We start from the raw sequence: 13,529 nt of genomic DNA on the forward strand, positions 1-13,529 counted from the left end.
ACAAAATATGTTTTTTATTTTAAACCACTAAATAACTCATCCTTTGTGTCAGTCAAAACCCCTGTTCTTTAACATCAATATTAGAATGATTAAAACTAGAGCAAAATAAAGTTGGCTGTATGTAAATATTATGTGATGGAAGATCTTCGATTTCTCAGTAGCGGACAGTATATTTAATGTTTTCCTAAATTACTTTATTTTCTTAAGCATAAATCAGTATGTTTTCCTCCAGACTCGCTATACCTGTATGTATTTTATTTATAATGAAAATTAGTGACTAACATGATGACGGTGACACAAAGTAAGTGAGCCAACAAAATTTTCTGACATTCATAAATTTTAGTTTAACCTGCCTTAACTTTTTTGTATGTAACCATTAAAATACATGTAATAGATTTTAAGGTGTAATAGAAAAGTTATCAAACCTAATTTGGATAATTATTGTTACCGGGATGCTACCTCACTTAAAATGTGATCAATTATTTAGACGTTAATTTCATAGAACATCCTGTTGTCAAAAATATCATGTCAGCTAGCTTTAGGGTTACCAACTCTATAAAGTTCCAAAAAAGGACACCCTAAAAAAATTAGGTACATTCAGGGCCATCGACAGGATTTTGGGACCCGGGAATGTATATCATTCGTTTTCCTTTTATTTTTTTAAAGAGTACATGCAGAGACTCCGGCTCCGGGCCCCGGGAAAATGTCCCCTCTCCACCGTCTGTAATCTGGTCTGGGTACATTTATATCTTACATACTTATTCATGAAAAGTTCATCGTTACATCAATAACCTGTTGACCTATTCAGTTCAGTTAGAACAGAAAAACAACACGCCAAATGAAGAAGTCAGAGCTTAAATCAGAAATACAATAAAATAAATTAGATTTTTGTGAACAATATCTGAAAAAAAGGACAAAAGGCGTCCTTTCCTAATTTAAGAAAGGACAAGGCCACCAGGTGTTAATAAAGGACTGTCCTTTCCAAAAAAGGGCAGTTGGCAACCCTAACTAGCTTTGCTGATGGTTCGTCAGAGACCTAATGTAATTTTTTTAAAATAAGCCCAAATTGTTTCAAAGTTTCAAAGAATAGTTTGATTTTCTTGTTACAGTGCTTCAAATAAAATGGCCTGTAAAATATTGGACATGAAAAATAAATTTAGGAAAGTGCGAATGTCCGTAAAGTAATAATTAGAATTTACAGTGTTACTTGTAAGACTAGCAAACTGGTGATAAAGTGCTAACAATGTGTAGATGTGCAACTGCATTTTAAATTAGTATATAGTTTCTACAAATATTTAAAAAAAGGAAAAGGAACTGAAATCAAATAGGTAAGTCACATCACGAATGATTGAAAGCATCATTAATTAACCAATAGATTTAAAAAGCAGATAAAATGCCAGAATAGTAAAATTTCAAATAAGTGACTTGTTTATCAAGTTGGTGATTGATTCTAATCGAAATTTCAACTCGTTCGAAAAAACTTTCAGATTGTTCATGAACTTCAACTCTGTTACCTAACCAGGCAACTTTGTTTGGAAGCGTTCTACCGGAATACAACTTATGTAACGCTTTTTATTTATATTTTTATTAAGTTGATTTGGTCAGTTAAGCGTTACTTCCTTTTTTACAAAGGTCAGGAAATATTTCTTACTCGGTGGGGTATGCTAATCTTTATATATTCTTAAAAATCTCATTTGCAAGTCGGTAAAATAAATAATATTTTTTCTTAATAAATTTCTTATTTGTTTTGTTGTATAAGGAACATTTGAACAGAAACAAAATAATTATCATTGAGCACTAATGAGTTTGTTGAATGATGCCGTGAATTGTGAAATCATCCAGTTATTTAAGCTCCTGGCATGATCTGGTACGATTTAGTCTCTAAGGCAGTGCTTCCCAACCTTTCTCTGGTCCCGGCACGTTAGTCAGGTACCAAACAGTAAACGGCACACTGGAACTGAAATGCTCCCATTTCATTTTAAAATGACGTATTATGCTCAACTAATGCTGAAATAACAACACTATTACAATCCTACAAAAATACAAGTTTTCGTGGCAGGCTGTAACATTAATAACAAATCCAATCATTCACCCATCTATACTGTTCTCTGTGGATACAATCAACTATGTTACATGTATACAGTAGCAATGAATCTTAATGACAAATAAATTCTTTATTTTAATGCCATTATTGATGTCAAGAAGTGCCTGTAATTCATGTAAAATTGTAAATCCGTAACTAAAAGAAAGTGATTAAAAGCACCTCTAAATGAGATTAAAGTTACAAAAACTAAACAGTCACTAAACGAAAGCTATTACATATTTTACCAATTCTCTATCTTGAATCCTCTTGAAGCAAGTTAACTCCAGTCTTCCAGTGGTCAAGCTAGATAATGACAAAACTGCATTGCTTTAATTTTTGTATTTTACTTGCCTATTTTATTGGTTATATTTGTGTTACGTTGTTAATTTTTTATTTACCAGAGCAATTGGAAATTAGGGATAGTACTTAATGTGTGTTAAAGAAATATAGTTTTGTTATTAACTGGGAAAGCTAGCTTTTAATGCTATTTTTAATGATAAATTGCGTGTCATTTGTACTAATGCATTGGATTCCAACCCTGGAACTGATTCAAATCCAACGACTCCAAACGCGGACTCGTTCTGCCCATCACTATTTAAATTGTTATGGAGGGCCACCGCCAAGCAGAACTGATGAAGTGAGGTTTGTTTTGTGTAGAAACTAATGGTATATCCGCATCATTTTGTGTTTTATTTCATTATAGGAGTTTGAGGTTATACTATTTTACCTTATAATTAATTTTAATGCAACGCCATTATAATTTTATTATTTTTTGCCATGGCACACTTCTACCATGTAGTAACTGTGCCGCGGCACATAGGTTGGGAAGCACTGCTCTAAGGTCACACCTGGGCTACATTCTTTTCAGTCTCCTTTTAGCGAGTGAGGTAGTGAAGATGTGCTAAAGTTTGAAATGAGAGGATTTTTATGTTGTGCAAATAAGTGTGTCATAATGTAAGGTTTAAGACATGTCTTAAGTTAAATTATCGAAGGATGAGACAACAATGTTTTGCGTCAGTTTTGATTGAAATCTTTGTAATCTTTACAGGTTGGAAGGTTTAATAGATTCCTAAACTTCGTAGCTGCACAGCCAGATGGTTAGAAATTTTGATTTTGATATCTTAGTCTGTAGTTTCAATCCAGCCTATTAGGTATGGGGGCCCAAGTTAATCGGTGGTATAAAGTAAGACCAAAGATGGCTGTAACTGATTTCTCTCGGTAGCAAAAGTGCTTGTTCCCAGAGAAGATGCGCCTCTAACTAGATTTCTGAAGGTTATTTTCATTCTCCATTTTTAGCAACATTGCTCGATAAAAAAATAAAGAAGACTTACAAAATAAATTAATACTGTAATTGACATCAACCAGTTTCAGGTGGTTATCCAGAGAATTTTGCATGATGTATGAACTATTTCGAAGCATTTAAAGGTCTTAGCACACCTGAGGCTTCCTGTTGTTGCTAATCTTGGCGGTGAACTCTCCGGCAGTAGTTAAGTTTCGGCCTGCAAGGAAGTCGCTGGAAATTCTTAAACGGCTGCTCTCTATCTAAAGATAGCAGTGAATACTGTTTCAGTTTTCTGGTCCTGTGGGCATTCCAGATTTCTAAAGGAAAACTATGCTGATAAGGTACGAGAAGGAGTTTTATTGGTCACAATGGCTTCTCAACCTGTAATCCGTGTATCCACTAACGCTGTGAGACGTAGCTGGAGCAGTGCAGAATATAAAACAGTCATCGCAAAGTTTCCACGTTTACAATGGTCAGTAAGCTCTTGGCTTGACCAGAAAACGACTCTTCTAACTGTGAGCTGGTACTGGATCCACCAATAAATGCAGTTAGCGGACACGCCATTCTAGCAGGCCATTTATTCAGTTGCAACCTTACTCAATCACCAACCTGTATGGTTTGTGGTGAGTCTAATAAAAGTATGCACACATTTCTAAAGGAAATGGGCCTCCTCTGTTCAGTTTTCTTTCATTTTTGAGTAATGGTACATAAATAACACCCCTGAAAATATTTTGCTGGGTTTTCTTTGTGCACACAAATTAAATTGTAAATTATTTCTGCATGCTCCATACAATGTATAATACATGCTTATATATAACATTTAACTCCAATAATCAAAATAATAATTTAGAGTAGAATAGTAATAGTTGACAATACCAACAAAATAATAATATTAAATTAAATGATGATAAACCTTACAATAATGATAATATTAAAATCATAATATATCAAATAGAGAGAAAAAAAGAAAATAATAATAAAATTAGAAAACTGCATTTAAAATAATCAAATGATAAAAGTAGCTAAATTAAATTGAAATAATGCAAAAATATATAGATACTTAAAACAATTACATAACAAACGAAATAGAATTGAAATTAATATAATTAAATTAATTAAATTAATTAAATTAATTAAATTAATTAAATTAATTAAATTAATTAAATTAATTAAATTAATTAAATTAATTAAATTAATTAAATTAAATTAAATTAAATTAATTAAATTAAATAAATTAAATTAAATAAATTAAATTAATTAAATTAAATTAATTAAATTAAATTAAATTAATTAAATTCGTAAAATAGAACTATCTATTGCAAATTACATTTTAAAGATAAACTTCAATGATAAAATGAAATATTTTCTAATAAAGTAAAAAATTCCGTTATCGAAACTTCGGAGTAAAATAAATTAAAAATGGGTAAAAAAAAATTGCAAAACAACGGTTGTTTTGTACTAATTAATGGAGAAAAACATAAGTCCAGAAGATCAGAAACAATGTAACATCTTTTTGTATTTAACAGTACCTTAATGTTCCTCTTTAGTACCCTATTTGTGGTTGGTTCCCGAAGGACGAGCTAACATGTTTAAACTCTATTCAGCAGTGTTGAGTTCGTACTATTTTGGCCGAAAAGTACTTCGTTTTAGACAACAAAAAGAAAAAGTTCTCCTGCAGCATGATAATGTACCCACTTGTGTCACAGTCTGCCCCAAAAATTGATTAGATGGAACTAAGAACTCCCTGTTCTCTCTTCTTACAGGACATGGAGGAAGTGAAAGTATGCAATACTTGAACTTTGCCTCTAAAGAACCTTCATGAATTTATTATCACAACGTGGACTACGTTTAAAATATTTAACTAGTGACACTAATTTTGTAATTCTCATTAAAGTTAATCAGCCAAAAACGCGAAGAACTTTGTTTAAGAAAGTGAGGATTAGACCAAAAAGAATGATGGTGGGCCAGCGAATGAATTATGATAAAAATAAGTTATATGAATACCGTTTTCTAATAATTAGTAACATTGGTAAGGGGAGAGATTAGCTATGTGGTTAGCGTACTCGATTCCCACGCGGAGGTCCCGGGTTCGAATCCAGCTGCTGACCCTTAGATTTTCTCTTCCTAGGAGCTTCTTACAGCTCACTGTCCGGTGATGGACAGTGTTGTCTGTAACGAGAGAACACTGTCCGGAGGCCGGCAGTGCACTGAAAAAAGCTCCGAGCGCTAATAACCTCAGCTGTTTATGCGCTAAAAAAAAAAAAAATTGTAGAATTTTCAAATATTACAAAGGCTTTTTGAATACAAACGAGTACACTTATTTAAATAATTATATGGCATAATTAGATTAGATTTAACCTGAAACAAATTATTCGGCAACGCTGACAAAAAGCACGCTTCATTTCTTTATATTTTAACTTAACTTTCTTATGATGGCATTCAAGAATTAATCCATAATGTAACAATACAAAATTCTTGTATTGTTATGTACAGTAGTTTGATGAATAAGAGGCATGAATTTTATTGTATTGTTCTGGGTTTGATTCCTGTATTTGGTTTTGGATTAATAATCGCACAAGTGTAAAATTTGTTAGACATTCAAAATAATGAGCATTGGCGCACTTCATTCCCAATCAAGGAGCTCACGCATTCTAGCGACAACTCTTGTTACTAACTTTGAAAACGCAAACAAACGCAGTAATTTTTTGATGTTGCAGGAGGAGTTTATTGATTTATAATCAAAGAAGCTCTATGAGAAGGTTACGTTTAAATAGTGCAATAAATTGATGTCGATACAAAATAACAATAATCCTTTTTTATTAATTAGAATAATAAATGGTAACAATGACTCTAGCAGTAACTAATCAGTGAAGGGTGTTTTGAACTTATCCCCAAGGAGCAAATTCATGTTTTGCTCCGGCGACATGGTTCAAAGCAGCTGTAGCGGCTGCAGCTTTAGCAGCGGTTTTATGTATGGCATGTGCAGCTGCTTGAGATCTCTGAATAGCTGCAGCAGCAGCTGCGGCTGCTTCTGATCGTTGGAGTGCAGCGGCTGCAGCCGCGGCAGCCTCTTGTCTATGTATAGCAGCGGCGGCCGCTTCGGATCTCTGTATAGCTGCAGCGGTCGCAGCTGCAGCTTCAGATCGTTGGATTGCAGCAGCAGCGGCAGCTTCTTTGGCTGCAGCTATCTTCTGATGAATTAGTACAGCTTCCTTAGCTTGTTGCACTTTCTGTTGAGCTATGGCAGCTGCAGCAGATGCTTCTTTTGCGGCAGCTAAAGCGGCGGCCACTTCTGCAGCGTTAACAGCGTGCGCAGACTGAAGAGCTATGGTGTGGGCTGCACCCTTTAACAAATAAGTATTATAATAATAATAATACAAAAATATGTCTATACCATCATCAAGCAACTTCAGCCTATAACTTCTTTGACATATTTGTATGTTTTTAATATAACAGCCTTCAAACAGTGAGTATTTTTCATGATTACAAAGTGAATGCTTTCATGGAAACAATATTTGTTAGCTTTGAGGGGGATTTTGTTCATTTTAAAGAAGTGCACCACAATTCAATGCAAATTCACTCTCGTATTATGTTTTCTTCGTTAATGTTATGTAAATTGAGTGCGTCAATTTATACTTTATCCGTCTAGAAAAAAAGTTGATTAAAACAGAACATCTTGTCTCGATTACAATAATTTGATATAAAAAAATAAATCTAGAATAGTTCTATACAAACTGTATTCAGTCTCTTTTCTAAAGTAAAATTTTGCTAAAATCACCAACTTTATACAGTATTTAACATCACAAAAGGAAGCAGAAATAAAATCTGCATCAATACATTCATACGTTAACAAATTGCAGGTTCTAAATCAAAATTTTGGCTATGCTTATTGCTTTTGAGAGAATTTGATTTCAAAACAAAAACAAAAAAAATAGATAAAATTCATAAATCTGAACAGCCGACTTGAAAGTTTCGGAACAAAGTTTTCAACTACACAGTCCTCTGCTCAACTTTTCTCGGAAACGTATGGGAACATTCGAAACTTAATTTGAAGCTATTTGAAGTGGTTTTGTTCATTTACAAACTATTTATTATTCTGTAAACAAATCATACGGAAATTTTGGGCCTCTAAGCGTAGAAATTTAAGAAAATTATTTGTTATCTGTTTAGCCTGTATTCCTGAGATGTATTAGTACTTCGATTAGTATTATGTGACTGTTTCGACCGACAGATGACCTGAAGAAATGCTTTATCAAAGCTGCTGTTCTAACAACTACCTCCTCATACCTGATATTATTTTATGGATTGAAGTTTGGGTGTGGTTCTTGTGATAAGACCGGAATATGCTAAAGCATGCTTAGATCTCTGGATTAACCTCTAGTAAATTTCTTTTTGCAGCAATGTTGTATTGGCTGAAGGTCGATTTTCGATCCTTCTGGTAAATGGTCGCAGGTATTGACTCCGACTAGACGATGTGCCCATGCCGACTTAAGGCATGACAGGACAGAAAACCTCTTCACAAGTTATTTTGATGAAGGTGCGTACAGTTATTGTACCTAGAGGCTTTGACAGGAGAAACACAAACGTCTATCAAACCTTGTCAACAAGGCATCTTAATCGCTAGTTTGCGATGTAAGGTTTCTGTAAGGTTACTTGGGGCCTGCGCTTAATCCACTGATGAGAAACACTGTACCTTGAAAAAGGCTAGGGTTTTCTTACTAGAGCCTCCTTTCTTCAGAACGGAGTTTAAGATTAAGGTGCAGTCCTGTGCAGATTGTTTTAGAAATAGACGAAATAACCTTTCTGCTTACTGCCTGCGGTACTATTTCTAAGCTGTGGTATGAAATCACTGGGGTACTAAGAACACCGCAGATCACAAAATCGACTAACAGGTCGTTTCCTGGACTTCATAAGAGGCAAGGCTGTATGGATTAGAACACTCAAGGGAGCGGTACAATAAGCTTCCAATCCAACAACAATAACTGTCAAAGGGAAGGGATTAGCTATGCGGTTAGAGTACTGGACTCCCTCGCGGAGGTCCCGGGTTCGAATCCAGCTTCTGACCCTTAGATTTTCTCTTCCTAGGAGCTTCTTACAGCTCACTATCCGGTGATGGACAGTGTTGTCTGTAACGAGAGAACACTGTCCGGAGGCTGGCAGTGGACTGAAAAAAGCTCCGGGCACCAATAACCTTGGATGTTGACGTGCCTCAAATAAAAACTAAATAAATAAAAATAAAAACTGTCAAATTGCTACAAGACAAGCTGATCGTTTCGAGGCCCAAATTAATATGTTAGCTCCTTAAAAAACTCTTAATATTTCATCACGATCAATTCAATTCAAATAAAATTTACAAGAAATTTGGTAAAATTTAGAAAAGGAAATTATGGAAAATTTTAAACTTTTAGTAATGCCTTTGAACACGAAAAAAGAATATTATGAGTGGACAAAAGTGAGAAATCATATACGTGTACCTGCTTATCTATATCTTTTTAATCAAAATGAAGAAAAAACATTGCAATACCTTGGCCAGTGATAGTTCTGGTGGAGGACTGAAGTGAGAGGGGATAGCCTGATTTCCAAGAGAGGCTACATCAGCAGCAAGAGGCCAGGAGATTCCAGGTACAGGCCAGGGTGCAGCTGCCGGTGTCCAAGGTCCGCTGTTGAAAGCTCCCGCTGGTGGCCATCCAGCAGGAAATCCAAGACCAGTTAAACCGCGTTTGGTTGCTGCTGGTTTCTTTTCTTCAACTCCGTACGCTACGCCAAGTAGCAGAACAAGAATGCACTAGAAGAAAATGTCAACATTATTAAAACTTCCTAGATAATATAATGTCTTTTCTTTTTTTTATTTCAAGTCAGTTATTTGAATGAGATTCAGATAGTATGAAAGAATTCAATAGATACTCACAGCCTTAAAAGAAACCATTGTGTTTAACTGAAAATTAAAGAAAAGTATTAGCTGTTTCTAGAAGAAGTTCTATGCTGAAATGGATGCTGGGGTGATGGTTGACCAGTGTTTATATATTGCTCGTATAGTTCGGAGATTGTACCGTAAAGATGATAGGGATGCCCCTCCAACGCACACATCTAATGAATGTCTCAATATAATTACTTTTGTTTACTTTCCCTGCACGTACCAACTAGGAATTACGTTGGACAAATCTGATCACTGTTTTTCGTAAATAGAATAGATCGAACTTATTCCTATTCCATTACTCTAGTACTTCCTGTATTGGCAATACTCGCGCAGGTTGCAGGATGTTTATGAAATCTACGGATTTTGGTACAGAGAGTTCACAGAAAGCACTGAGTGTGTGTATTTAAACTAATGTTTAATGCGAGGGTTCAGAATGATAATGATTCCGATCTAAAATTGAATGAATCGCGATGTTTGTTTAAGATTAAGATAAAGTTTTTTTTAAATTAAAATACTCTTTTGGTTAGTGATATCTGTGTTCTCTTGCTAATTCTTTGGTTATAGAGATTAGTTTTCACTTCATAGCAGGTTGCTCCAAACTATCTGTTTTATGTTGTGGGTGTTTTGGAGTGATTAAAGATGTAGGTATTACAGTTTTCTTGAGGGCAATATGTGGTTTTGTACAGTGAATAAAGTAAATAGTTATATTAAAAATAATTGGTGGATCTTTTTAATTAGTACCTAATAGTTACTAAATTTATCAAAAACTATTCAGTTTATTACATATATTTTTTCGGTTATCACTGTAAAATATTTATTATTGTTTTCTATTTTGTTTCTCTGGTTATTTGAACTTTACTTACATTTCATTTTACTAAAATTTTTCATTTTACTTTTACAATACATTTTTAATTATGTAATTGAATTATTGTAACACTATCGATTTCCGGAGATCTTCAATTTTTTATTATCTGTAAAACAGGTATAATTCTATCTGCTTTATCATGTTTGTACTAATCTTAAAATCAAGTTATTATATTGTTATCTTCCTCCATCAACAACTTTAGATCATAACCAATTTATTCTTTACTATTACTTTGATTTCCTTCTCTGGCCATGAAGAAATATGCATTATTTGCTTCTTTTGTTTATCAGTACTTGGGGAATTATAACAGTACTTGGGGAAGCCAAGGTAACCTGCAGATCGAGAATGAAATGTTTCTTTCGAACTTTAGTATCCAGGAGTGGTTTTTTCTGGGGTTCCCAAGGTCTCAAAGTGGTCAGACATTGTTGCTTATAATAAACCCTTAAAAACGTTTCAAATCCAAAAATGTCTCCAAAGTGGCTAATGAACCACAAAACCACAATTAGCCATTGGCATTTTATGTGATTGTTAGGTATATGGGAAAGAAGAATACCCTGCTAGATTTATTTTTAATGTAGCCCCATGGTCAATAGCATATTGTTACTAATGTAGAGAAATAGAAGTTTTTGTGGAGAAGTACTAAAGTCAAAGGGAAACAACTTTTATGAAATTGGGTAGGCCAAATAATGTGAACGTAAATCAACTGTAGCCTAAACCCAGTAAAGTAGCCATGATGCATTATATCAGTATTTTGGAGTTAAGTTTGAGAATTCCGGGGCTATTTTAACTTTTTCTTGCAGGAAGTCTCTCATAATCCGACAGAAATGGAGTGCTACGGCTTCAGCATCTCGAATCCCAACTTTCTCAGCCGCTGCCTGTGGATACTAGCAGTGTCCCAGACATTATCAGAGGGCTTATTCCCTCATTGGAAACTTCCCTCCGTAATGCCCTTATTTCTACGGTCAACGCTCCATGTTTAAATGTTTACACGAGTTAAATAGGAAACTTCTGAGATAGAGATATCGGCCTTGCGCATTAACATATCAAATTAGGCCGAACATGTTCAGTAGGAGGTCAACACCAAATGGATCTAAAAAGGAGACTCCGAGTTTTCGGTAGCGGAGTTCATCACCCAGGTTAAGGTTTTTAGCAGCTCGCGGAGCACTACCATATAATATTTGGTAGACCAATTGGTTCTGACTGAAACCTCTGTCCCCGGAAATAGGTATCCTCACGTCAACCAAGCTTTGAATGCATCCTAGTCTACGGCTTCTCCGATCAATAATATCGGAAATTGCTGGTAATATTCCTTATCCATCTTATAATAGGTCAACATTATCTCTGTCATTTTCAGTCCTACAATGGTTTAATGAGGTTTAACCCATTCCTGCTAGTACTACAGCGATAATAATGGCTGATCATTATCAGATACAAAATTATTCCCTGGATCGATGACATAGCACTGCAAAGCAATGTTTGTGATGCCTCTACCACCTTCCATTTGCGGAAGAACGATCCTCTTTACACCATCCTAGGATAATGTTTGTTGTAGATAAGAGATGAATGAACCCCACACGCTGTAGGTCATATTTTGTCTTAGTTAACTCTAATTTTATCGAATGGGCACCAAAATGAATTGATAACGCAAGTGAGGTCTTAATCTTAAACCTAGTTCTTGCTGCAGTCTTGCAGACGTTTCCAAAATTTATCAGCTATCTCTTACTATCTGTACTAATGCTGCACATCCCAAAACTGTTGTATTACAAGAGCCTCCAACTCCATGCCATCTATTATCCTACGTAATTAGGGCATGATTAACCTCAAACAATAGCCTTAATACCACATTTATCCTATTCAATTGTCATGAGATTGTCAGTCGAGAATTTTCTGACTGTTTCTGTCCAACAAACTGTGAGAGGCATAGTTACTACTTTATTATTAAGTGTAAGAGAATTACGTGAAGAACTTTCATAGCTCAATTTTATGTGATGCAATTATTGAGAATGCAAGAAAATGGATGTTTTTGTGATATGAATTTTAATAAAAGTTAACTAAGATTAAAAGTGCGCATACCAAAATAAATATAAAATACTCAGTATTTAACTTTTCAGTTTCATAAAGTAGTGCTTAATTAATTATTATGTTTCAACTTTAAATTGATTCCATTTTTAAAAAAATGGAGCTACATCAGATGTCAAATATAGAAAGTTAACTTCCAATTACGGTAAATTTTCACGTCAAATACTCATTCATCTTGTGAATTGCGAGCAGCACACCTCATCTAATATATTACACGGGTATTACCGACGTCAGGCTATAAAAAGACATGGTATATATTATCTTAAGCGCCCTTTCCCTGTAAACTGGATGAGGTCGCGCGGAAGGCTTGCTCTTCTTACTTTCAAAACCTTTAAATATAATAAGGCCAGCTGGTACAAAGTAGAATCTTCTTCTAGCTTCATACAGATTTATAATACATAACTTATTCTGATAACTAGCTGGCCAAGAAACGATTACGTTCTTACCAATAAAGAAGAAACTAACTTATTTTTTGTGCGTGAATTTTGTATAAGTTTATTTATATTTCAGGCGAATGTAATTTTTTGGTTTCAAAAATTTAATTTTTGGCAGCAACTATTTTGGAGCAGGATCAGCACTTGTCAATGACTACTAACAAAATAAATTACGCAAGCATTTAATGTGGTCAGAAGAATGTTCGTTGCGCTGTATCCAAATATGACCAGTTGGCTTGCTGCTCCATACCATTGTACTAAAAAAACAACAAAATTCATGCCTTATTAATTTTCTTAGTCAGCGGGTTAGAAGTTTACCATTACAGCCTGTGTTTTTTGTTTTGGTATGGTTTGTTTGGGCCCTATTTTCCGTATTTTTGTAGAAATTTATTATTTCAAATAAACTTCCAATAATTTTGAAAAAAATAAAATAATAAACGTTCCATTCTCTGATCTCTTTTAGGATCCTGAGCCTATAGGTCACACCATATCAATACCAATATAAAACACCATGCTTTTAATATGGAGGTGCCTTAGTTATTTGATTTATGTAATCTTTTGTACGATTATAACATTAAAAAAAAAAATGTTTTTATTAAAAAAGAAAAACATAGATTTTTACACAGCAATTGCAATTATATATAATAATATGTTATGTAAAAATATTGTAAACACAAAGGATCGTATTTCCTACATGGTGTCTTGCCCCATCAAACTTTACCAAACTGTATGATTATTGATGCATCAAAATCAAGATTTTTGTACTAGAATGAATGAATATAAGAATCCATATTTTTAATAACCTAATTGCCTTATTTTCTACGGTTGATCACATAGATCTTTATCAGTTTCATTGTCGCCTAAATGTG

General features: G+C 34.2%; 2 protein-coding genes across 2 annotated transcripts in view; one reads left to right on the forward strand and one right to left on the reverse strand.

Annotated features, from left to right (window-relative positions):
- The window catches only part of lin-52 (DREAM core complex component lin-52), a 450,123-nt gene that overhangs the window by 140,715 nt on the left and 295,879 nt on the right, over positions 1-13,529 (forward strand). The window lies entirely within an intron of this gene.
- LOC141453711 (uncharacterized) lies at positions 6,222-9,346 on the reverse strand. The gene is made up of 3 exons (XM_074127247.1): positions 9,274-9,346; positions 8,890-9,150; positions 6,222-6,709 (listed from the first exon to the last, which is right to left on the reverse strand). Exons 1-3 carry the CDS (start codon positions 9,289-9,291, stop codon positions 6,251-6,253), a joined length of 738 nt encoding a protein of 245 aa, XP_073983348.1. The 5' UTR covers positions 9,292-9,346; the 3' UTR covers positions 6,222-6,250.

This window comes from Rhodnius prolixus, unplaced genomic scaffold (genome assembly GCF_049639745.1).
Source record: "Rhodnius prolixus isolate KJV_2025 unplaced genomic scaffold, Rpr scaffold_3, whole genome shotgun sequence".
NCBI classification, from domain to species: domain Eukaryota; kingdom Metazoa; phylum Arthropoda; class Insecta; order Hemiptera; family Reduviidae; genus Rhodnius; species Rhodnius prolixus.

Excerpts from the sequence above, each read along its gene's own strand:
- LOC141453711 (XM_074127247.1), bottom strand. Across the intron at positions 6,710-8,889 it reads CAGAACTATCACTGGCCAAG|GGTGCAGCCCACACCATAGC; the intron begins GTATTGCAATGT and ends TATTTGTTAAAG.